Here is a 25783-nt window from a genome sequence, read left to right as displayed (position 1 = left end):
TGGGTTCATTTCATTGCCAACATGGCGCCCGAGAAAGGAAAGTTGATAGCGAAGTCGGATTTTCCTATGTATATAGTTAAATCTCTTGGTGAACGTCATTTTTTGGTAGCTGGAGGCGGAGGACAAGCAAAAACTGGTGTTTCAAATGCTATTGTAAGTCAATAAGTTAAACATGAGTCTCAGACCGGGCGCCAGATGTCAACTAATGTTAGATTCGCACTATGAACTATTCGTACCAGAACACTCTTCGCGGATAATACTCATCTCAGTTAAAATGTATATATATCAAGGCAGCACCTAAGACTTGAAAAACCTATTGCATTATTTGAAATTAGTCACCGCTGTCTTGACAGTAGCAAATAACCATGTAGGAAAAATATCTCTTGCAAAAAATTATTTGCAAATTTCCAAAAACTGTAAACAAAAAAGCAGAAATTTATGCTTATATTGGCTTTTCAAACACAGCTTATTGTGTTGCATAGATATTATTTTAAATACTGTTTGATTTTTAAACATATAAAATTGTGCAGATTGGATATCATATACCCACCATTTTCCAAAGTGAAAGTGCCATTTATTATGGGGCTAAAAAAATAAAATTTGATTTTGAATTTTGTTTAAGAAGTGGCAAGGGGTCCGGTAACTGGACCTCTAGACTCTGAGTCTAGGGTCCGGTTACTGGACCTCTGGACAACCCGTATAGGGCAGACTAAAGGTATATGTTTTCAGTGATTTTTTTTTGCCATTTTGGGAAAAGGTCCGGTACCGGTTGAATTGGGAAAAATGAAGGTGTTTTTAACCCAAATTGGGAATTTTAGCGGGTTTTTTTTACTCAAATTGGGAATTTTTGCAATAAGTCAATAACATCATTTAGAACACCTCTTCTTTTAATTCCATGTAAACATCATCCAATAAACATAATGAATGGTTGAATGATTTATAGTGAAATGTCCCTTTTTTCATATTCTTGAAAATGTCAACTGTTGGCTGTCTGAGTCCCTGTAAGAGGGGTCTGACCCTCTGTACAGAGTAACATAAGTTTTGAAACTCGATAGTCATTGACTCTTCAGTCTAAATTTTCAAGGGTCAAAATCAGATTTTCAAGAGTCAATATCAACATTTCAGGGGTCAACCTATACTGAATGCTTCAAAATAAGAGCTGCTTTTTCAACAGTGTTCATATTTTTCTTACATGCAGACTTTGTATTGGCTTTTTATTTAGATTGTACTAGAAAAATCTTGTAAGAAATGATGGAAATGTCCGAAAATTACATTTTAAATTCTTGATAAAATACCTGTTTCAAGTTTTTTTTCTCACCATACCTATTCAGTACTTATAATTTCTACTTATTTACAGCATATAATTTGTTTTGGACCAAACAAAGCCTCGGCAAAGATAATAAAATTGCTATAGGCCATAACGGTTGACCGGCTTACGTAATCGTATCGAGGACACAAAATAATGATTTTAATTATCCAATTTGTAGTTATTTTAAGTTGGCAAGACATATTACAATACAACATAAGCTGTATACCGCTAATTAAAAAGTGGTACAAACACGATACTGTAAGGCTGCATTGTTTATCAATTAACTTTTACACATTTATCAATAGACACCGTTGATAATGACACGGCATTGTGCTAAATTCAAACCGCGAGATGATCACGTGTCAGTCGGCGCGTGGCGTGATTGACGTCTATCAGTAGCTAATTAACATAAGACACTCCGCCTCCTGCTATACTTCCGCTCGTGCCGGCAAACAGTATTGAAATTCTCTGGGATTTTGATTGAAAAGGGGCAGGACTTTTGAACTTAGACGCATCAAAAAAATTTCCGCGAGTCAAACCGACGCAAGAGGCATATAATGAGCGGGTCAAATACGAGTCAAAACCCGGGACCTCGGGTCTACTGAATGCCCTGGTAAACCGGGCCGTCTTTTTTACGGAAATACCGGCGGGCGGGGCTTATTCTTTTACGTCAGAATGACGGTTTTTCGTTCTTGGCCTCAAGCGTTTTGTAAATTTATACAATACAATCAGTTTGTCTGGGTAATTTTGGGAATTTTTGGATGAGAATTGGGAAAAAATATACCTTTTTTCAATTGGGAAAAGGTCCGTTTACCAGACCTTTATAAAGAAGGAAAAAAATGGCTGGTTTTATGTATAATTAGCTCTCACTCATGTTCGATGTATATTGAATAGGCAGTGGCTACGATTAAGGTACCGTAATCCTAGCCTCCGGTTCTAGGATTACAGAAGTTCCGTATTCCTAGACAACCCTATGAGGATAGGCTAGGATTACGGAAGTATTTTAAGATGCATAAAGTATATGTTAGGACACGCATAAATGATTTTGTAAACTTACTTATTTCACTTAATTGTTCATGCCTGCCTTATTATTTCATGTTTTCTATCCGCCGTTTTGGGTTAGTATAATCTTAATGGCGGTGCGTGGAAATATATTAGAAATATGAGTGTCAAAGTTAGATTTAAAAAAAATCTATACTTTGAATTTTATGATTTATAACCATATTGTATGTTATTAAAGACCATTTGTGTTGACTTGATGAAAAAAATGCAGGTATATAAGAAACATAGATAATTCTATATATAATATTTCCGCATACCGCCATTTAGATTATACTAACCCAAAACGGTCGATCGATAGCACGGAATATTAGTGAAACTAAGTGAAATGAGTAAGTTTACAATGTCATTTATGCATGTCCTAACATAAATTTGATGCCTCTTAAATACTTCCCTAATCCTAGCCTATTCTCATAGGGTTGTCTAGGAATACGGAACTTCCGTAATCCTAGAACCAGAGGCTAGGATTGAATATGAAATTTTAACAGCGATTTCTGGTAGTCACTTATTTATTTACTCAAGCAGTAAAACAAATTCAGCAATTAATGAGCAAAATTAATCCATGTCTTTATACTGAAGAAAACATTAAGTTTATTATTATGCCCCCGGCTCATGGTGAGCTTTTGTGACCCCTCAATGCCCGTCATGTGTCATGCGTCCGTCAACATTTTCTAAAAATTCTTCTTGAAAACCACTGCACAGAATTACATCAAACTTCACAGGAATACTCCTTGGGTGGTCCCCTTTCAAAATTGTTCAAAGAATTGAATTCCGTGCAGAACTCTGGTTGCCATGGCAACCAAAAGGAAAAACTTTAGAAATCTTGTCCAAAACTGCAAGGCGTAGAGCCTTGATATTTGGCATGTGACATCATCTAATGGTTCTCTATGAAGATTGCTCAAATTGTGCCCCTTGGGTGAAAAGAGGCCCCACCCCAGGGGTCCCAAGTTTTACATAGACTTATCTAGGGAAAAAACTTTAAAAATCTTCTTGCCTGAAACTGCAAGGCCTAGGCTTGATTATATTTGCCCCTGGGGTGAAAAGAGGCCCTGCTCTGGGGGTCCCAAATTTAACATAGACTTACCTAGGGGAAAAGTCTGAATGTTCAAGGCCTAGGCCTTTGATATTTGGTGTGTAGCATTGCCTAGTGGATGTTTAACAATATTGTTCAAATTATTCCACTGTGATGAAAAGAGGCCCCGCCCTGGCAGTCACTTGTTATATGAGTTATATAGGAATAAATGCTTCAAAAAATATCAGATCATATTTCCTAGACCAGGGCTTCCATTAAGCGGCACGTAAAATATCAAAAAAATTATGATCCGTATGCCAATACACAAAGTCAGAGGTGTACATAGCAGGGCTCCGGAAATTTTGATAACTCAACCGGTCCGAAACGAAAATCCTGACATCGGCGCTACCCCACCCACCGCATTCCCAATATTACATATTTTGTAAAACGTGATAGGGTAAAGAAATAAGCATGTCATGCATTAAAACTGAGTTACCAGTCACCGCGCGTTACCATACAATGAAGACAGTTATCAGTGTTATGTGTGATCGTTACTTTGTTTAAATTTCGATGTTTTTCCGAGATAATACGAGGCATTGACACCGTGTGCTTAACTAGTCTAAAAGCCAACGCACGTGACTTCGATACCGTATACACGGCAGATACTTTGTGATGTTTCCTCATTCTTTGACGGAATTCTATAAAATACAATGCGTCAAAGTGAGTTACACGACACATATTTTCTGCTAAACAGCCTCAGTATTTAAAGAATACTCTGCCGCGGACCGAATGTGTACGTTATTTGAACGCTGAGATCGAATTTCCCGCATGTATAGTACCAAAATGTCACGCGGGTTGGCCACGGATATTTCATTTCACTTACGTTGTACTTCAATAAGCAACTACATTTTATAAAGTTATATGTTCTCTTCTGATGTAAACAAAATTTCATTTTGAAACGTTTTTTAAAAGACCGATTTGATAAACAGTGCCACTCCGGTTTTCTTTATCATTCGTGGTTGCCAGTCCATTTTTTTCTTTTTTGTACAATCAGGTTGCAAAGACGATTTTCTGCATTTGTTTCAACTGGAACCCCAACAAATGAATCATGTAATTTTTTCAAATCGAGTAATTATAAAAATTATTTTTATCGGTTTTCCGTGTGATGTCTCATTAAATCAAAGACCTATAATGTACAATTATAGCTCTTTGATTAAATGCAGCGACCATTTGTTTGTTACTGTGATCAGACATAGCCTTTTGAAATAAACCATCTGTCGGATTCTAAATAAAAGATGTGGATCCCCGTCGAAATGATTTGGATCCAGTCAGAAACATTAGGAAACCAGTCAAAAATGTTTAATACACCGCAGTCGGCTGTCTGCAAACATTAAAGGATGTGCCGCGCGAGCACTGATTGCGTCACGCGCTAATTACGGACCGATTATCAAAGTGACAATCAGACCGATTGACACGTTTATTGATTATCTGAAGGTGTGACCAACAATTTCGTACTTGGCAGGTGAGCGTGTATTGAGATATCAGACCGAAATTTATACTTTTCTCCATTTTTACGGGACCGATTTTTTTCGTTTTTTCACTTCACGAATCGGTCTGAAAAGTCAAAAATCGGTCCAAAACCGACATACTGGCAAATTTCCGAAGCCCTGGTACATAGGACTTAGATATTTTCAAAGGACGACATAATCAATACACCGTGACGTAACTTCACTTGAATGACGTGATTAGCTCTGTCCCGTAATTAATCAAAGTGGTTTAAAAATAACTCTTGGTGATTGACAGCCTCGTAAAAACTGCTGGCAGTGTTTGAAGTGTGAGACTAGAGTGAAAGCATCGTGTTTGATAGAGACCGTCTGTAAATGTAAACCGTTACCCAGATCAGTTGACATGTTAAGAAGGCGCTAATTGCCGACAATAAAACATTACATGCATTTGGCTCGGTTTAAGTTGGTGAAACAAGCTCTGAAGTCGGAAGACAAAGTAGTCTAACTAATTGTGGAAAATATAGCGAAAATTTCAGCACAAAAAACCTCAGCAAGTAACTATATTCTTCTAGCAAATGACATTTCACATCCAGTTTAAATAAAACATTTTTTCCGAAAGATAAAAAATTTGCTACTTACTTTGGATTTTCGTAAATGATAAATCCTACTTTTACAGTATTTTTTAGAAGAAAAAAAATTCAATTTGTCTGGTATCAAGAACTGATATTAATCTGACACATTTTGATGAATAACCTGAAATAAACACCACCACATGGCAGCTATAGTTCAAAGGGATTGTCGGCAAAATTTTCCTTTATTGATTTTCTTTGATGTGGGATGAAAGTTAACTGGTTGGGTATTGCCAGGTGAATGACGTAATTTGACATACTTCTACTCCAAGTAAAATGTATTTTAGATATTTTTATGTTGATTTTCAATATGTAGCTGAACACAGTAAGTCTGTTGATTTAATAAAGTGCTGACTGTTGCTACATTGTATAGGTATAATAAAACAATAAAATATGTTTTGTTAAATATAATGTTTTCTAATCATTTTAGTGATCCTTTTCTCTTAATTCTATTACTTTACACATTGTTCTGAACCAATAAGATATGATGATGATAGCAATGATTATGATGATGATGATACTGAAAGTCATTGTACAAAGTGATACAATGTAGGACTCAAAGAAAATTTAAGAGGGACTCCAAAATCTGAATGTTAGGCAGTCCTGACTCCATGAAATTTAATCCTAATGGAAGCCCTGCTAGACTGTTAACTTGTAATTACCAGATGACCCCAAGTGATTAGGGGTCACCTGACTGTGACCTTGACCTACTGACCTACTTTCTTGTTTTTTAAGATACAGTCTTGAAATTTGGATGACATCTACAGTTTTGCACACCGATCTTAAAACTGACTTTCAGAGACCATGAATATGACCTACTGACCTACTTTCTAATATTTTGACATCAGTTTGCCATTTTAAACAGGTGGCTCATATTACTCAGGTGAGCAATCAGGGTCATCATGACCCTCTTGTTATAGATAAAATATAGACTTCTCTTTGTAATTCTCAGTATTCATGTTGATTACTGGACCTCTAGCCTGCCCTGTGTGGGTTGTCTAGAGGTCCTCTAGACTCTGGGTCAAGAGGTCCGGTTACCGGACCCCTAGCCACTTCCTTTTGTTTATTAAATGGCTTTGTAATCTCGTAAGAAATTAGATAAATTTTCCTTTGTAATAACTGAATAAGTCGTGATATGAAATTAGGTGCTTAGTAACCTAAAAGGCAGAGCTCCCTTATAAAAAATTAAAGAAGTGGTGCTATTGTTAATATTCAATGTTCAAAGCAGTAAGTGGGACTCTGTTAATTACTGTGTGCATAGTCTACTAGAAAAAGCCCTAACAACACGGATTTCAAAAAATACCACAAATTTTCAACTCGATAGTATATGCGATATCTGTTTTCTTTTCCACACGTTTATCTGTAAAGCGATGCTGGTAGCTCTGCTATTAAAATAAGTCAAATACATACAGCAGAAAAAATGCAGTAAGTTGTTGACACTCTCGCACAGAAAAGCTGTTATGTGTCAAAATCTAGGACATGACTTTAGTCTTTACACCCCATTGTATCAAGTCATCTCGTCCCCTAGTCAGCTTTTCCCCCAGTCAGTTTGTCCCCTCTTTGGTCATTTTGTCCCCCAAATTTGGTCACTTCGTTCCCCATTGAAATATTCGGTCAACTTGTCTCCGTTTTGGTAATTTTGTCCCACCTGCATACATATTATTTCATTTCCCCCATGCTCTTTTTACTTTGAAATCCTTTATTTACTCTTGTTATGTTAGAAAATGTGATATTGGAATTGCTTCTATTAAGGCCTAAAAAATTCTTTGTTTCCGGTTATATGCTAAAAAATATTAAGGTAGGTAGGTCGGAAATTTTTTTGTTTTTTGAATTTTTTTTTTATTAAGAGACCTTTTTTGAATCATATTTGTGACAAAAAATGAATACAATTAAGGGGGTTATGCCTTTAGAGCATCAGTGAGTTGATTCCTAACATCACTGACCATGTTTAATGCATAGAAAGTGCAGTTTTGTAACTTTTTGTTAAAAAGTTGAAAAATATTCCCCAAGGCCATAAAAACATTTAGGGTTGGGCCAAATATTTTAAAGGGTCGGTCAGGATACCGGAACAAACAATTTCTTTTACGCCTAACTAAATAATAATTAAATCTTTAAAACCATTTGAATATTATACAGGGGTAGGGGAAGGCGGGATAATGTATAAGAATAAAGAAAAATAAAAGATAAATTAACTTACATAAATTAAAACTTTAGAAAATATGTGTGTATGTGTGCATTGTTTTTTATAAAAAAAAACTGTTTAAACCCAACATGAGGCTTCATCGGACCAACATGTTTTTCCGGGACCACTTCCTTATGATTTATATTATTTCATCTTAAATGTTAAACCTGTATTCCAGTCATAATCATTGACAAAGAGTCCAGGTTTACAAATTATTTACTATTTCATTAGATCAGCTTTGTCACCCTATCTTTGGTGTTGTCATCTGCATAAAAAAGTTTTCCATGTAAGCATGTTTCTCAAAAACTACCTTGCCAAATGCTTTCCATCTTCACACATAATTTGACAGCATAAGATGACCTCACAGGACAAGTTACATTTGTATATAACTCCAGCTTTTATTTTGTCAAAATGTGTCCCATTTAAACGTACTTTTCGAATTGAAGTGTCTAGCCATCCTTTGCTAGACACATACATGTATCCGGCATAGTGGCTTGGATTTTTTTTACAGTGTTATTGCCCTTTAATTATTTAACATGAACTAGTAAACTGTAGTGTCATCCTTGTCCAAAGTATTTCTCAGCAACCATTGACTATATATATTATATGTATGTGACTTTTATTTAGTATGTAATCTTTGTTTATCCTTTTTCAAGGAGATTTATGAGGTGAAGCAGTGCGAAGATGGTGTTCGTGCCAGTAGTGTATGTAGGCATGACCTTGGCCTTCAGGCACCAATGAACGGTGCTGCAGTGTATGATGGTAGACATCATCTGTTTGCTGGGGGTCTGGATGACGAGTGCCACCTATTCTCACTCAAGTACAGAGTGATTTCTCCACAGAAATCAGGTTAGTTTAATATTGTAACGTTATAACTGCTCTTGTAGCCGCACTACGTGGCCATTTTTAGCTCGACTATACGAAGTATAAGGAGAGCTATCCTACTTGCCCCGGCGTTGGCGTCTTTCCTCATCATCATCTACATCATTTGACATAAGGGCCATAACTCTGGCACCAATATTTTATGAATTATCCCCCCTTTTCACTTAGATTTTCAGGTTAAAGTTTTGATGCACTTTCACTCTATCTCTGTTATTACTGAATGGATTTGAGTCAAACTTAAAATAGTTGTTCAACATCATTACCCTTATCATGTGACACAAGGTGCATAACTCTGGAACCAATCTTTCATGAATTATTTCCCCTTTTTACTTAGAATTTTAGGTTAAAGTTTTGATGCACTTTCACTCTGTCTCTGTTATTACTGAATGGATTTGATTCAAACTTAAAATTGTTGTTCAACATTATCACCCACACCATATGGTGCAAGGTGCATAACTCTGGCACCAATTTTTCATTAATTATTCCCTCTTTTTACTTAGAATTTTATGTTAAAGTTTTGATGCACTTTCACTCTGTAACAGTGTCTCTGTTATTACTGAATGGATTTGATTTAAACTTAAAATAGTTGTTCAACATCATCACCCACACCATATGACACAAGGTGCATAACTCTGGCACCAATATTTAATGAATTATGCCCCTTTTTGCTTAGGATATACTTATATAGTGTTTTGAAACATTTTATTTTTACCTCTCTTATTACTTTAAGTTGATATTTTTGACACAGACTCAGGCTATTGTGTAATATCTTCATCCACAGTTGGAGTCATTAAACACTCCAGTGACAGCTCTAGTTTCCTCAGATGTGCCCAGTTTCACTATCCAGCATCGAAATAGTCGAGCGCGCTGTCTCCTGTGACAGCTCTTGTTGTAAATCAGATTTGTCATACATCTTTTTATGAAATCCAGCTGACATCTTGCCCTTTACCATGCTAATTTTCTAAAATGGACTTGTCTATCATTCAGTTTGGGCAATACCAGTTATTAATCAAAGGAGTATGCATTGTAAAAATTTACTGATTTACTGGCTGAATAGCTGTTTTCTGTTGTTCTTATAATTGGCTCAATAGTGCATAGATACCTTTTCATTTTGTTATGGATAAATGGTGTTTAACGTGATCATTTACATTTCTGGAAACTTTATTGTAAGTAAATATTTGCTAATGTGTCATTAATTTAACATATTACTCCAGGAAAGATCAGAATGATGAGCTATGCCATGAGAAAACCAACATAGTACATTTGCGACCAGCATGGATCCAGACCAGCCTGTCCATCCGTGCAGTCTTGTCAGGATCCATGCTGGTCGCCAACGCACTATGTTGGTTTTCTTGTGGTGCGGCTCATTTACATTTCTGCTCCGTGGAAACTTTATTGTAAGTAAATATTTGCTGATGTGGCATTAACATATTACTGCAGGAAAGATCAGATGTTTTTTTTCTTGATGTAAAGCTAATAATGTTTTACCATGTGTATTAATCTTTACCCTGCCAAATTTCTGAAATGGACCAGTCCATTATTCAATTTGGGCAGTACTACTCCTCATTCAAAGGGATGTTTACTGAAAATTTAATGACTGAAAAGCAAACAGTACAGACGAGGATCAGGACTGGTCACAAAGGCAGAATCACTTGTCGTCAGCAGGCTAAATGTTTAACACTTAACAGATAACATGTTTGTGAACCCAAGCAGAAATGAAAACATTAATTAACATTAATGTGCTTTTTAATTTGAAAAACACACAAGCATTTAAATAGTGGCATTTGATTTACCATCTGATAAAAAATGTGTGCGACAGTGTGGAAAAATATTGCTATTTAAGGTTATTGTATCAGAACAGAGTTTATGTATACGCTATTAATTTAAATGACTCTGCTTGATTTACACAGCTGGCAAAGATGGAAAGTCAGGGTCAACAGAAGCTGTAAAAAGAAAAGGCAAAGAAAACAAAGAGACCGACAGTCAAGCAAATAATACTAGTGATCTAGCAAGTGAAACAAAGCATGTGACTTTTGAGGTAGAGAAAATAAAAAGTGTGCGCACAGACTTTTGTAGTGATGGCAGTTTTCAGAAATGTGTTCAGATTGGTCCGGACCATAGTATTGTAGCAACTGGAGGTGCGGACGGACATCTCAGGGTGTGGAAGGTAATGCTAATACTATATTAAATAGTTCAGTCTTTCATGTTCCTAGATAAGTTGATTTTTTTCACTTTCCAAACATTCACCGCAGATTTTACTAATATCTTTATGAATTCACATAATTTTGTATTTCTTGCATAAAGATAACGTATCTATTATTGTTAATTGTTTTCAAAGTTGTATCTTACAGTCAATATCTGGCCCATATGCCATATTATGCAAGGGAGAATACTCTTAATTGAATATGTGCACTCTGTTTCATATTATTATGCCCCCCTTCAAAGAAGGAGGGGTATATTATTTTGCAGATGTTGGTTGGTCGGTCGGTATGTAGACCAATCCGTTTCCGGATGATAACTCAAGAACGTTTGGGCCTAGGATCATGAAAGTTGATAGGAAGGTTGGTCATCACTAGCAGATGACCCCTATTGATTTTGAGGTCTAAATGTCAAAGGTCAAGGCCACAGTGACCCCGAACAGTTAAACGGTTTCCGGATGATAACTCAAGAACGCTTGGGCCTAGGATCATGAAAGTTGATAGGGAGGTTAATCATGACCAGGAAATGACTCCTATTGATTTTGAGGTCTGTATGTCAAAGATCAAGGTCACAGTGACTCGGAACAGTTAAATGATTTCCGGATGATAACTCAAGATTGCTTGGGCCTAGGATCGTGAAAGTTGATAGGGAGGTTGGTCATCACCAGCAGATGACCCTATTGATTTTGAGATTAGTAGGTCAAAGGTCAAGGTCACAGTGACCAGGAACAGTAAAACGGTTTCCGGGCAGTAACTCAAGAACGCTTTGGCCTAGGATAAGGAAAATTGATAGGGAGATTGATCATGACCAGCAGAAGACCCCTATTGATTTTGAAGTCATTAGGTCAAAGTTCAAGGTCACATTGGCCAGGAACATTTAAACAGTTTCTGGACGATAACTTGAGAACGCTTGGGCCAAGGGTCATGAAAGATGATACAGAGGTTCATCATGACCAGCAGATGACCCCTATTGATTTTGAGGCCAGTAGGTCAAAGGTCAAGGCTACAGTGACTGGAAACATTTAAACCGTTTGCAGACAATTTCTTGAGTGCAGACAATTTCTTGAGAACACTTGGGCCTAGGATCATGAAACTTGATAGGGAGGTTGGTCATGACCAGTAGATGACCCCTATAGATTTTGAGGTCAGTAGGCCAAAGGTCAAGGTCTCATTGACCCGGAACAGTTAAACCCTTTTCGGACGATACCTTGAGCACACTTGGGCCTAGGATCACGAAACTTAATAGGGAGGTTGATCATAACCAGCTGATGACCCCTGTTGATTTTGAGGTCAGTAGGTCAAAAGTCAAGGTCACATTGAACAAGAACAGTAGAACTTTTGCAATTACTGAATGCATCAAGGGGGCATTTCGTGTTCGACGAGCTCTTGTTATTATTTAAGATATTGCATTTAATTGCGATTACTACAATGTTTTTCATTGGATGAATTTAAGCAAATGAAAATTTGTGCAATGTTCTTAATTAAATGCTGATTGTAATGTGTTGAATACATCATATATACTTTGTAATATTGAGTCAACACTTTAGGATATGGGTATAGTAGTCTACGTCTTACTTTAAGAAAAGGTATAATAGATAAATTTCTTGCAGACTGATGGGATGACAAAACTACATGATATAGAAGCTCACAAATCTGAAATAGATGATCTTGATATAAGTCCAAAAGGTGATAAAGTAAGTACTTGCATATGTATAACTATATTTTACTGTAAATTTGGTAATTTTCATGTAGGGTGTATGTAGCGATTTCGTGGTTGAGAGTCTAATTCGTTGTGTTAGGGTTTCACTAAACGTGAATGTTTGTGTTTTAGGACATTATGCAGATTATGATTCATGAAGATTTTAGATTTATGAATGGCATTATTAGTGAATGCTAGTGAAAATAAAAACATCGCCTACTCCTTCTGACTCAGCATGGATGTCACATTTCTAGGGAGCAGGGTCTTGTAGCTGAATGGTCATGGTTGCCTACTTGAATCATATCTTGGTCAAAATCATAAATTTGAAGAAACTGTTTAGTGACTTGCAGAAGTTCAGTGGTTTTACCCTGGTTCCTGCCCCAACCTGATACGATGCCCAAAGGTCACTCATTCTTAAAGATATGAGGTCACCATTTTACTTGTATTTTGTTGAACAGTGGTATGATACCAAACGAAACAAAAGCGTTTTCCTAGGAATGATTGAATCAATCTTGAAATATAAACAAAACTTACCTAGTAAGTGTTGCAGTAGACAGTAGTGTTATTTCTAGAGCGACATAGCGGGGCGCCCCGCCCTGCCCTTTTTTACTGCCGCCACGCTGCCCTTAAAATGTGTCCTCCTGCCTTTCATGCTTTGATCTTCTGCTAAATCCCGCCAATTTCCCTGTTGACATGCCTCGCCAATTTTTTGATCAACAATTACGTCACAGCGAGTGCACACAGGTAATGAGAATCAATGAAGTGTTAAAACTAATTGATAAAGAGAATGGATCCAGTGTAATGTCAAAAAGGCCTTCATAAGCGGCCAGCTGATTACCAAGCACATGAAAAGTGCCCTGTAAGATTTCTTTGTGCCAAACATAGATTAGACCGTTGTTTAGTACGATAATATTATATTAATGCAGTTTGATTCTACTGAAATATCAACTAGAAAGTGCACATCTTTTAATGAATATCGAAAGAAAAAATAAGTTTTAGAATGTCTGTTCACGAGTCTTATTACACCAGATGTTGTATGCAATTTTTCAATAATTCCTTGAAAAAGCTGACTGTCAGTGTATTTTTTTATGATAAGAAACATCAAAATTTGAAGAACTATCTCTGGTTTACCTTAGGGGGTCAATTAAACTGAGTAAAAACTACTTTCAGACAGCATTTCAAAAGTGTACCAGTGTAACCAATGCCATGTACCGGCATCCACACGGACAGACACACACAAATCCCGTCAATGAAAAGCTAGCTCATCACCAAAGGTGATTTATTGCGCCTATACACTGTCATTTTACACCAATGACAATTGACAGGTCTACAAATTTGCATATTAATGGAATTACTTCCCTTTATGCATTCAGTAATCGTTACATTACATTCCCCTCCGAGAAATCTCGTCCCGAGATTTGGCCTAGGAAATGCATGGGTCAGGCAACTCCAGTCCGGCAGTTGACTTCATCCCACCGCTGCCACCATTTGTAACGTTTAGTGCCATGTACCGGCATCCACACTGACAGACACACACAAATCCCGTTGGTGAAAAGCTAGCTCATCACCAAAGGTGATTTATTGCGCCTATACACTGTCATTTTACTCCAATGACAATTGACAGGTCTACAAATTTGCATATTAATGGAATTACTTCCCTTTATGCATTCAGTAATCGTTACACCAGTATCTGGATAGTATATTTTGGATATACATGTATACGTTTCTTACAGACTCAGACTGTAAGTGTTATAGCGCTTTTCTGTTAATGAAATATTGATGAAAATCCTGATCAATACAACATGACTTTTGATAGTTAGTAGTTTACATTGTCACCTGAAAGAGATCTTTTTACTATGTTGTTTACAACATGATCTTGGTTTCAAGCTTAAGATTATATTAAGGCCGTCCACTATATCATATTCATATGAATAAGTTGACATTCTTGGTAAATTTTTTAACCAAAATTTTAAGTTAATAAAAACCCTTTGTAAACTCTCTTACTGGTTTTGGGAAGATATCATTTACCACTTTATTCTGTGACATTTATTTAAAGTGTGCAATTAAGATAAATGGAATAACCAACTATAAACATCTAGAAATGCAACTACTACCATGGTAACTTTCACATCTAAAAGAGCACCCTGCCCCTTTCGGACAGCACCCTGCCCCTTTTAGGCAGCACCCTGCCCTTTTTGAGCTCTAGAAATAACACTAGACAGGTACTACTGCATCCATATATTTAAGTTTTTCTTGTTGATTAAGATTTTTTTTATTACTAAGTGCAAGGCCAGAGCATGAAAATCGGAATTTAATTTAATGGATTCTCCATATTTCAACAGTGCTCTTGTTTAGTAGGGTTTAATTTCGGGGTTGGATATACATTGGCATCCTACTGTTAGGTCTATTATAAGTATAGGAAGTGATGATGGAGCAGACTTTCTATACTTACAGAAACTTTCAATGGCGTATAAGAAGTCTTTACAAACTAACATCGCCCGCTTAGCTCAGTAGGGAGAGCGCAGATCTACAAAACTCGGGGGTCGCGAGTGCAATTCCCGGGTGGGGCGCATGTTCTTTGGGACCATTTGATAAAAGACATTATGTCTGAAATCATTCCTCCTCAACCTCTGATTCATGTGGGAAGTTGGCAGTTACTTGCAGAGAACAGGCTTTTACTGGTACAGAATCCAGGAACACAGGTTAGGTTAATTGCCTGCCGTTACATAACTGAAATACTGTTGAATAACAGCATTTAACCCAAAACAAACATTTTGATAGTAACATATTGTATGGTGCTCAAGTAACTTTGATTTATTTATAAGAGGTATAGGGTGTGCTGTTCAATGACAGTTTAATATTTCAGATAGTAACTATAGCCAGAGGAAATTGTTTTTGTGTATGGAATACTAAAGATGGCAAGAAACATTTAGATATGGAATGGCCAGGGAAAGCAGGGGAGCATAGATTTAGGGCTTGTAGGTATGTAGAAACACTGTTAATGGTCACACTTTATTCTTTGATTACTTGCTATGTAAGAACCTCTGATTCCCTTAAGAGTAACTTACTATATTCTGTTTGTACTTGGAAAAAGATCAGCTGAAGTTAAGCTTACAATCACTTACCAGTGTAATTTAGAATAGGTTCGAAATACATTTAATGCCACAAATTAGCCAACATTAAAATTGATAAAACTAGTTGTGTAACTTTATGAATATTGAATATGAAAAAAAACTGTTGGCATGATGTGAAAAATTTCAAAATTTATAAAATGCCCTTTGTGTAATGTCATAAAATCAGCAGCAAATTCAGGTGTATTAAATCTTAAAGTTCTTCCCTGCTATTTGATTTAGGTTTGGATTAAAAGAAGGCAGCTTAAAAAAAGGTTTTAACCTATATACAATAAACATCCCAATAAAAAGACAGACAAAACCAGATCCATGTTTTATAGCTCAGTGGGATGGAGAATCATATAAACCAAAACTTGTTATGAATGCGGGCACAGAGGTTCTCTCATCACTTGCAGTAAGGTAAGCAGAAGACTAAAATAATATTTTTTTTCTTAATGTTTATTTTGGTGTTTTTTTTTTTAATTTTTACATTGACTATTCGAAGAATAGTTAAGAGTTATTCTACTCACTGGGCATTGATTCTAACTTAGGATATGTTATGTCAGGTTATGACCCTTGTTCAATTTAAAAATTGTCGGAAGTTGAGCACTTTGATGGAAAGCTCTTGTGGTTATTTCTTGTACTGGGGTTTCATCTCCCCATTTCACCAGTTATAATTTTCTCGAGTCAAAAGCTCATAGAGGGTGAAATCTGTGAAACTTCTTGTTTTGGCTGCGTTTTATTGCCATTAAATTTTTATGCCCCCATTATTGATGGCCCAGGTGACATAGTGTTTGAACTGCGTATGCCATTTTGTTCATCTGTCACACTTCCATGTGTGTACTCAACTTCTACTTTTTCCATCCACTTATAATGAAGTTTGCTATACATCATCACTATGAAATGGACATGGACTGTCATGTTAGACTTTTTAGCTCACCTGAGCCAAAGGCTCATGGTGAGCTTTTGTGACCGCTCAATGTCCGTCGTGTGTCCGTCAACATTTTCTAAAAAAAATCTTCTTCTTGAAAACCACTGGGCAGAATTACACCAAACTTCACAGAAATGATTCTTGGGTGGTCCTCTTTCAAAATTATTCAAAGAATTTAATTCCATACAGAACTCTGGTTGCCATGGCAGCCGAAAGGAAAAACTTTAAAAATCTTCTTATCCAAAACTGCAAGGCATAGAGCCGTGATATTTGGCATGTGAGGTCATCTTATGGTCCTCAATCAAGATTGTTCAAATTATGCCCCTGGGGTGAAAAGAGGCCCCATTCCGAGGGTCACAAGTTTTACATAGACTTATATAGTAAAAAAACTTTAAAAATCTTCTAGTCTAAAACCATAGGAACTAGGCCTTTGATAATTTGTTTGTAGCATTGCCTTGTGATCCTCTACCAAAATTATTCAAATTATGCCCCTGGGATGAAAAGAGGCCCTGTCCCGGGGGTCTCAAGTTTTACATAGACTTATATAGGAATAAAACTTTAAAAATCTTCTTGCCTGAAACTGCAAGACCTAGGTTCTCTACCAAAAATGTTCAAATTATGTCCCTAGGGTGAAAAGAGGCCCTGCCCTTGGGGTACCAAGTTTAACATAGACCTATATAGGAAAAAAAAATAAAGATCTTCTTGTCTGAAAGTTCAAGGCCTGGGCCTTTGATATTTGGTATGTAGCATTGCTTGGTGGATCTCTAACAAGTTTGTTCAAATTGTGCCCCTGGGGGTCACTTGTTATAATTATGAGTTAAATAGGAAAAAATACTTCAAAAATTATCAGATCATATTTCCTAGACTGTTTAATTATAATAACCTGATGGCCCCAAGCGATTAGGGATCATTGACTGTGACCTTGACCTACTGACCTACTTTCTTGTTTTTAAGATACAGCCTTGAAATTTGGATGACATATTTTGTACACCAATATTAAAATTGACTTTCAGTTACCATCAATGTGACCTAGTGACTTACCTTCTTAATATTTTAGCATCAGTTTCACTGTTTGCCATTTGAAACATGCAGCTCATATTACTCAGGTGAGCGATTCAGGTTCATCATGACCCTTTTGCTTAAGCTTTTAAGCTACAATGTACCCCTTTGTTGGACATCATATTCCAAGTTTTATTATGATAAGCATCTTCAAGGGGCATGTTTCATACAATGCTGGTGTCATTCTTGTTTATTAAACAACTTTGTCATTTATTAATTTATGGTTTTTCATTTAGCATAGACCATAGTGTCCTTGTCTATACCTCATTTAAATTTGTTCAAAAGGTTCTGTTTGGCTGCACTTATTGGCTGCTAGAGCTTGATATGGAAAAACCCATTAAGGATGTTCATTTGTAATTTAAAATCACAATTTTTTGAAACTATCGTATTCAAAAGAGAATCACCTAGATATATCAGGTTTATGATGCCTTGGAGGCGTAGTAAGCTTGTGTTCAAACATATATCTATTTTGTACTGTATTTTATATATAGTTTTAAGACATATTTAATACATGATTATATGTATTTCAGCAATGATGGTATATATGTTGGTGTTGGAATGATCACTGGAAGTGTAGCTGTATATATCTCCTTTAATCTACAGGTAAATAATTAACAGTAATACAAAACAACAGCTCCAGCTAGCTCAGTAGGCAGAGCACACAGTAGAATAGAGTGGAGATTTAACCTTTAGCCTGCTGGCAGCAAGTGATTTTGCCTTTGCATCCAGTGCAGTCCAAGATCAGCCTGCACATCCATGCAGGCTGATCATAGTCTGCACTGTTTGTTATTTGGTCAGTTAATTTTCAATGCACAACCCTTCGATTAAAGGTCCAATACTAAGGAAAGTGAACATTTTAATTTCTTTTAAAAAGCACAGAAACTATTTCATTTTATTGGAAAATGAAAGTTGGTATGTAGAAATTCGAAATAAATCGCAGTATATGTACAATTATTTTTCTATGAAGTATGAAGAAAGTTAAAAAGACCTGGGGGGGTCATTCTGTCGATTCATTGTAATTTCAACATAATACACATACATTTCTTTGAGTTCCAAAGACCTTCTGTAAATTTTGACCGGCCAATCTTCATTATTTAGTGTCTTGCAGAAGTCTATGCACTGGCTGTGAAAAAAAAATGCCAACTCACTTTCCCTTAGTAATGGACCTTTAATAAATGGTACTTCCTAAAAGGATTGATAGATCAGTCCATTTTAGAAATATAGTAAACAAGGTAAAGGTTAAAATACCGGTACTATTTTCATTATTTTCTTATTTTATCTTAAACCTTTTTGGGTTGGAAGATTGGAAGTAGATTTCTGATATGATATGCATACTGGCATTGTTTCTTTGAATTTTCATTTTATGTTGGTAATTTTGTTCGTTTACAAACTGGAATAATGCGTTTCATGACAAAGGCCTTCAGATTGGAGAATGTAATTGCTTACTTGACTTTGTCTGTTGCAAATTGCTTTGGAAAATTGTCAAAGCAGATAAGCAAAAAACTTGAAAATCAGCAATAGATATTTCTTTCTTTGATTTTTGTTACGCTACATATTTCAAAATAGTCATTTCAGTGTTTTTAGCTCACCAGAGCACAAAGTGCTCAAGGTGAGCTGTTGTGGCCAGTCATTGTCCGGCGTCCGTCAACATTTGCCTTGTAAACACTCTAGAGGCCACATATGTGACCCAACCTTTATGAAACTTGGTCAGAATGTTAGTCTTGATGATCTCTAGGTCAAGTTCGAAACTGGGTCATGTTGGATCAAAAACTAGGTCAGTAGGCAAGATCAAAGGAAAAGCTTGTGAACACTCTAGAGGCCACATTTGTGACCCAATCTTAATGAAACTTAATCAGAATGTTTGTCTTGATGGTCTCTAGGTCAAGTTCGAAACTGGGTAATGTTGGGTCAAAAACTTGGTCAGTAGGCCAGATCAAAGGAAAAGCTTGTGAACACTCTAGAGGCCACATTTGTGGCCCAATCTTTATGAAACTTGGTCAGAATGTTTGTCTTGATGATCTCTAGATCAAGTTCGAAACTGAGTCATGTTGGGTCAAAAACTAGGTCAGTAGGCCAGATCAAAGGAAAAGTTATGAACACTCTAGAGGCCACATTTGTGACCCAATCTTTATGAAGCTTGGTCAGAATGTTCGTCTTGATAATCTCCAGGTCAAGTTCGAAACTGAGTCATGTGGGATCAAAAACTTGGTCAGTAGGCCAGATCAAAGGAAAAGCTTGTGAACACTCTAGAGGTCACATTACGAGGGTTCAACGCAATAAGGGCGTATCTACATATGATTATTATATGTAGATATGCCCTTACTGCATTGAACCCTCGAAATTTTGTGACCCAATCTTTATGAAACTTGGTCAGAATGTTAGTCTTGATGATTTCTAGGTCAGATTTGAAACTGGGTCATGTGGGGTCAAACACTAGGTCAGTAGGCCAGATCAAAGGAAAATCTTGTCAATACTCTAGAGACCACAATTCAAGTTGGAAACTTATTAGAATTAGTCTTTATTAGAATTAGTCAGAATGTTTTTCTTGATTATCTGTAGGTCAAGTTTGAATCTGGGTCATGTGGGGTCAAAAACTAGGTCAGTAGGCCAGATCAAAGGAAAAACTTGTGAACACTCTGGAGGCCACAGTTGTGACCCAATCTTTATGAAATTTGGTCAGAATATTTGTCTTGATGATCTTTAGGCCAATTTTGAATCTGGGTCATGTTGGGTCAAAAACTAGGTCAGTAGGCCAGATCAAAGGAAAAGCTTGTGAACACTCTAGAGGCCACATACATGACCCAATCTTTATGAAACTTGGTCAGAATGTTTGTCTTGATGATCCCTAGGTCAGGTTTGAAACTGGGTCATGTTGGGTCAAAAACTAGGTCAGTAGGCCAGATCAAAGGAAAAGCTTGTGAACACTAGAGGCCACATATGTGACCCAATCTTTATGAAACTTGGTCATAATATTAGTCTTGATGATCTCTAGGTCAAGTTTGAAACTGGGTCATGTTTGATCAAAAACTAGGTCAGTAGGCCAGATCAAAGGAAAAGTTTCTGAATACTCTAGAGGCCAATGTTTTGACTCAATCTTTATGAAACTTGGTCAGAATGTTTGTCTTGATGATCTTTAGGTCAAATTCGAAACTGGGTCATGTTGGGTCAAAAACTAGGTCAGTAGGCCAGATCAAGGGAAAAGCTTGTGAACACTCTAGAGGCCACATTTTTGACCCAATCTTTATGAAACTTGGTCAGAATGTTTGCCTTAATGATCTTCAGGTCAAGTTCGAAACTGGGTCATGGGAGATCAAAAAGTAGGTCAGTAGGCCAGATCAAAGGAAAAACTTTTGAACACTCTATATGCCACAGTTGTGACTCAGTCTTTATGAAACTTGGTCAGAATGTTTGTTTTGATGATCTCTAGGTAAAGGTTTAATCTGGGTCATTTAGGTTCAAAAACAAGGTCACATGGTCAAATCAAAGGAAATGTTTGTGAACACTCTAAAGGCTACAATTGTGACTCAATCTTTATGAAACTTGGTCAGAATGTTTGTCTTGATCTCTGTTTTAAATTCAAAACTGGCTCATGTGGGGTATAAAACTAGGTCAGTACACCAGATCAACTCTTGTGAGCGATATATAGGGCCATCATGGCCCTCTTGTTTAATTTGGCATGCATAATAACATAATAAAACTTTTTACACAGTAACACAGACCTATTTTATTTCCGTACAAAAACCATTTAGTTGGAAATTAAGTAAATTTCCTTTTAGACAGCTAGAATTAAGATGGTGTATTATACTGTATAAGTATTTTTTAATTTCACTTTGCACTTTCTTTCTGCAGAAATTGTACTATGTAAAGGAGGCACACAGTATATTTGTAACCGGCCTAGATTTCATGCCAGTGTCAGAAAGTGCTCAAGCTGTCACAGGGAACCAGGACTTTACTTTGCTGAGTATATCCGCTGATAATACTGTCAGGGTTCACCAGGAACCAACCAGAGGTAAACCCATTTAATGTTTGAAGTCTTGAAAGGCCTCAAATTGGAAAAAGAACATAACTTCTGTGCTAATTTATCTCAGAATCTTTTAGTAAGGTATAAGTTGTAGGAGAAATTGAACAGAAAATAAGTGGACACTATCTTGCCCTCATTCTTGATAACTGCCTTGGTAGCCTAGTGGTAGGGCACCCACTTCGAGTACGAGAGGTCCATGGTTTGCACCTGGGCTGCATCATCCCAATGAAGTGAAAAATTTACTAGTAGCTTACTAGCCTGGCACTCGGTATATAAGAGGATAGTTCTAGGACTGGTCAGCCTGGTGTATGTGACTGTGTTGGGTATCAAGTTTTCAGTCCAGTGAGGCAGGACTATAAAGGTGGGCACTGTGCTCAATGTTACAAGTAGGCACCCTCATTTACATGACTGAAAAATTGTTGAAATAGATGCTAAACCTGAACACTCACACACAAACAAAGGTTCTTGACATGCTTTAGATGGTTTAACAAAATTCTATACGATCTTTGTCTTTACCTAGATGGTTTTGAAAGTTGAACCACACCATGAACAGAAGTACATCGAAGTCATGTTTTGCAGATTCTTCTAAATATTTCAATGATAGCAAGCTATATACTTGTATGTGACGTTATTTCCTGATATTTTTAGCTCACCTGTCACGAAGTGACAAGGTGAGCTTTTGTGATCGCGCAGTGTCCGTCGTGCGTCCGTGCGTAAACTTTTCCTTGTGACATCTCTAGAGGTCACATTTTTCACGGGATCTTTATGAAAATGGGTCAGAATGTTCATGTTGGTAAATTCTAGGTCAAGTTCGAAACTGGGTCACGTGCCATCAAAAACTAGGTCAGTACGTCTAAAAATAGAAAAACCTTGTGACCTCTCTAGAGGCCATAATTTTCAATGGATCTTCATGAAAATTGGTCAGAATGTTCACCTTGATGATATCTAGGTCAAGTTCGAAACTGGGTCACGTGCCTTCAAAAACTAGGTCAATAGGTCAAATCATAGAAAAACCTTGTGACCTCTCTAGAGACCATATTTTTCAATGGATCTTCATGAAAATTGGTCAGAATTTTTATCTTGATGATATCTAGGTCAAGTTCAAAACTGGGTCACATGAGCTCAAAAACTAGGTCACTATGTCAAATAATAGAAAAAACGACGTCATACTCAAAACTGGATCATGTGGGAAGAGGTGAGCGATTCAGGACCATCATGGTCCTCTTGTTTTCTAAACTCACCTTGATGCCAAGTCGTTTTTCTACCTTTGATAAGCAGAAGGTTTAATTTGTTTTATGTAATGTTTATTTTTCCTGTATTTCAGCCTCCATCAACATGTTGTTCATTCTACTCGGGGTTGTTATGATTCTTGTGGCGATATTCTGGTCAATGTCAGAACTTGGTTTGTGATGATTACCCAACATTCCTGCTCGTCAGCATTTATCCTCCAGTTCGGGTTTTAGTAGCAGAAAAAAGCGGCATGGCAAATTTGTCTGTGATATAAAATATTGATGTAGATAATGAACTTTGTTTGAGGCTGGGACAATGATTATCCTCAATAATTGTGGGATTTTTAGTGAAAGAATATTGCAGCATGGAAGGTTGTTCTGTGATAAATTTCTGAATATTTGGTGAAACTGTAAAATCAGAAATTCTCACAAGGGTTTTAATTATCCCCCGCCAATGAAATCAGGAGTGGGTATTGAAATGGCGTTGTCTTGCGTCACGTCCGTGTGTGCGTCCGTCCACAACCATATCTCAGTAACTGGCTGGTAGAATTTCATGAAACTTGAAATAAACATGAACCAACATACTGCGATGATGCCCATCAAGTTTTTTTTTTGATTGGTCAATTTTCCTTAGAGTTATTGCCCTTGATTTAATGAAAAATGCCCAAAAATGTCCATCCGCAGCCATTACTCAGTAACTATCATGTAGAATTCCATAAGACTTGAAATAAACATGCACCAACATACTGCAATGATGCCCGTCAAGTTTTTTTTTTTATTGGTCTATTTCCCTTAGAGTTATTGTCGTTGATTTAATGAAAAATCCACGTCTGCAGCAATTTCTCAGTAACAAGCTGGTAGAATTTCATGAAACTTGAAATAAATATGAACCAACGTACTTCGATGATGCCTGTCATTTTTTTTAGCTCACCTGTCACAAAGTGACAAGGTGAGCTTTTGTGATCGTGCGGTGTCCGTCGTCCGTCGTCCGTCCGTCCGTCTGTAAACTTTTCGCTTGTGACCACTCTAGAGGTCACATTTTTCATGGGATCTTTATGAAAGTTGGTCAGAATGTTCATCTTGATGATATCTAGGTCAGGTTCGAAACTGGGTCACGTGCCTTCAAAAACTAGGTCAGTAGGTCTAAAAATAGAAAAACCTTGTGACCTCTCTAGAGGCCATATATTTCACAAGATCTTCATGAAAATTAGTCGGAATGTTCACCTTGATGGTATCTAGGTCAAGTTCGAAACTGGGTCACGTGCCTTCAAAAACTAGGTCAGTAGGTCTAAAAATAGAAAAACCTTGTGACCTCTCTAGAGGCCATATATTTCATAAGATCTTCATGAAAGTTGGTCAGAACGTTCACCTTGATGATATCTAGGTCAAGTTCGAAAGTGGGTCACGTATGGTCAAAAACTAGGTCAGTAGGTCTAAAAATAGAAAAACCTTGTGACCTCTCTAAAGGCCATATTTTCCATGGGATCTGTATGAAAGTTGGTCTGAATGTTCATCTTGATGATATCTAGGCCAAGTTCGAAACTGGATCACGTATGGTCAAAAACTAGGTCAGTAGGTCTAAAAATAGAAAAACCTTGTGACCTCTCTAGAGGCCATATATTTCATGAGATCTTCATGAAAATTGGTCAGAATGTTCACCTTGATGATATCTAGGTCAAGTTCGAAAGTGGGTCACGTGCCTTTAAAAACTAGGTCAGTAGGTCAAATAATAGAAAAACCTTGTGACCTCTCTAGAGGCCATATTTTGCATGGGATCTGTATGAAAGTTGGTCTGAATGTTCATCTTGATGATATCTAGGTCAAGTTTGAAAGTGGGTCATGTGCCTTCAAAAAGTAGGTCAGTAGGTCAAATAATGAAAAAACGTTGTGACCTCTCTAAAGGCCATATTTTTCATGGGATCTGTATGAAAGTTGGTCTGAATGTTTTTCTTGATGATATATAGGTCAAGTTTGAAACTGGGTCACGTGCCTTAAAAAACTAGGTCAGTAGGTCAAATAATAAAAAAACCTTGTGACCTCTCTAGAGGCCATATTTTTCATGGGATCTGTATGAAAGTTGGTCTGAATGTTCATCTTGATGATATCTAGGTCAAGTTTGAAACCGGGTCAACTGCGGTCAAAAACTAGGTCAGTAGGTCTAAAATAATTAAAATCTTTTGACCTCTCTAGAGGCCATATTTTTCAATGGATCTTCATGAAAATTGATCTGAATGTTCACCTTGATGATATCTAGGTCACTTTCGAAACTGGGTCACGTGTGATCAAAAACTAGGTCAGTAGGTATAAAAATAGAAAAACCTTGTGACCTCTCTAGAGGCCATATTTTTCATGAGATCTTCATGAAAATTAGTGAGAATGTTCACCTTGATGATATCTAAATCAGGTTCAAAACAGGGTCACGTACCTTCGAAAACTAGGTCCATAGGTCAAATAATAGAAAAACCTTGTGACCTCTCTAGAGACCATATTTTTCAATGGATCTTCATGAAAATTGGTCAGAATTTTTATCTTGTTTTTTTAATTGGTCAGACATCCTTAACTTTTTGCTGGATATACTGTTTTGCCGTTTCTCACCACAAACCCTTTCGGCGGGGGATACCAATTCATCGAATTTGCTTGTTTCACTTTATTTGCCATCTTACTGAACTTGTGAATATAAATACTCGATGAAAAGCTGCTTTTTCATGAATAGTTCTATATTTTTGACCATGTTATGCAAATATTTTACCTAGCACACTCAGCATTTCAAAAATAGGAAACTTCAAGCCTTGCAAAAATGTCTGATGTCTCGGTATTTGCAGCTGACTTTTGTGAACATAGCGACGATGTGAGTTCAAAACTAGCCCGAGTAGTAAGCAGCAAATTCACCAATTCTCAAAAATACAAATATGGTGTTGCTTTTTCAAAATGTGAAATTAATGTAATGCAATAGTTACA

The 25783-nt window shown here is 36.8% G+C and overlaps 1 protein-coding gene across 1 annotated transcript; it reads left to right on the top strand.

Annotated features, from left to right (window-relative positions):
- LOC123524875 (prolactin regulatory element-binding protein-like) lies at positions 1-25529 on the top strand. The gene is made up of 9 exons (XM_045303454.2): positions 1-153; positions 8353-8545; positions 10489-10745; positions 12387-12470; positions 15342-15457; positions 15829-16005; positions 18106-18178; positions 21425-21584; positions 22921-25529. Exons 1-9 carry the CDS (start codon positions 22-24, stop codon positions 23004-23006), a joined length of 1278 nt encoding a protein of 425 aa, XP_045159389.2. The 5' UTR covers positions 1-21; the 3' UTR covers positions 23007-25529.
- The last annotated feature ends 254 nt before the right edge of the window (positions 25530-25783 follow it).

Source organism: Mercenaria mercenaria, chromosome 3, assembly GCF_021730395.1.
Source record: "Mercenaria mercenaria strain notata chromosome 3, MADL_Memer_1, whole genome shotgun sequence".
NCBI lineage: Eukaryota > Metazoa > Mollusca > Bivalvia > Venerida > Veneridae > Mercenaria > Mercenaria mercenaria.
The sequence above is the reverse complement of the archived record's forward strand: the minus strand, read 5'-3'. Positions and strand labels throughout refer to the sequence as shown.

What these genes read in the sequence shown, in the direction of transcription:
- LOC123524875 (XM_045303454.2), top strand. Translation starts at nt 22, where the DNA reads ATGGCGCCCGAGAAAGGAAAGTTGATAGCGAAGTCGGATTTTCCTATG. An exon ending in CTGGTGTTTCAAATGCTATT is followed by an intron (nt 154 to 8,352) that starts GTAAGTCAATAA and finishes TCCTTTTTCAAG; the next exon opens with GAGATTTATGAGGTGAAGCA. An exon ending in CATAGATTTAGGGCTTGTAG is followed by an intron (nt 15,458 to 15,828) that starts GTATGTAGAAAC and finishes TATTTGATTTAG; the next exon opens with GTTTGGATTAAAAGAAGGCA.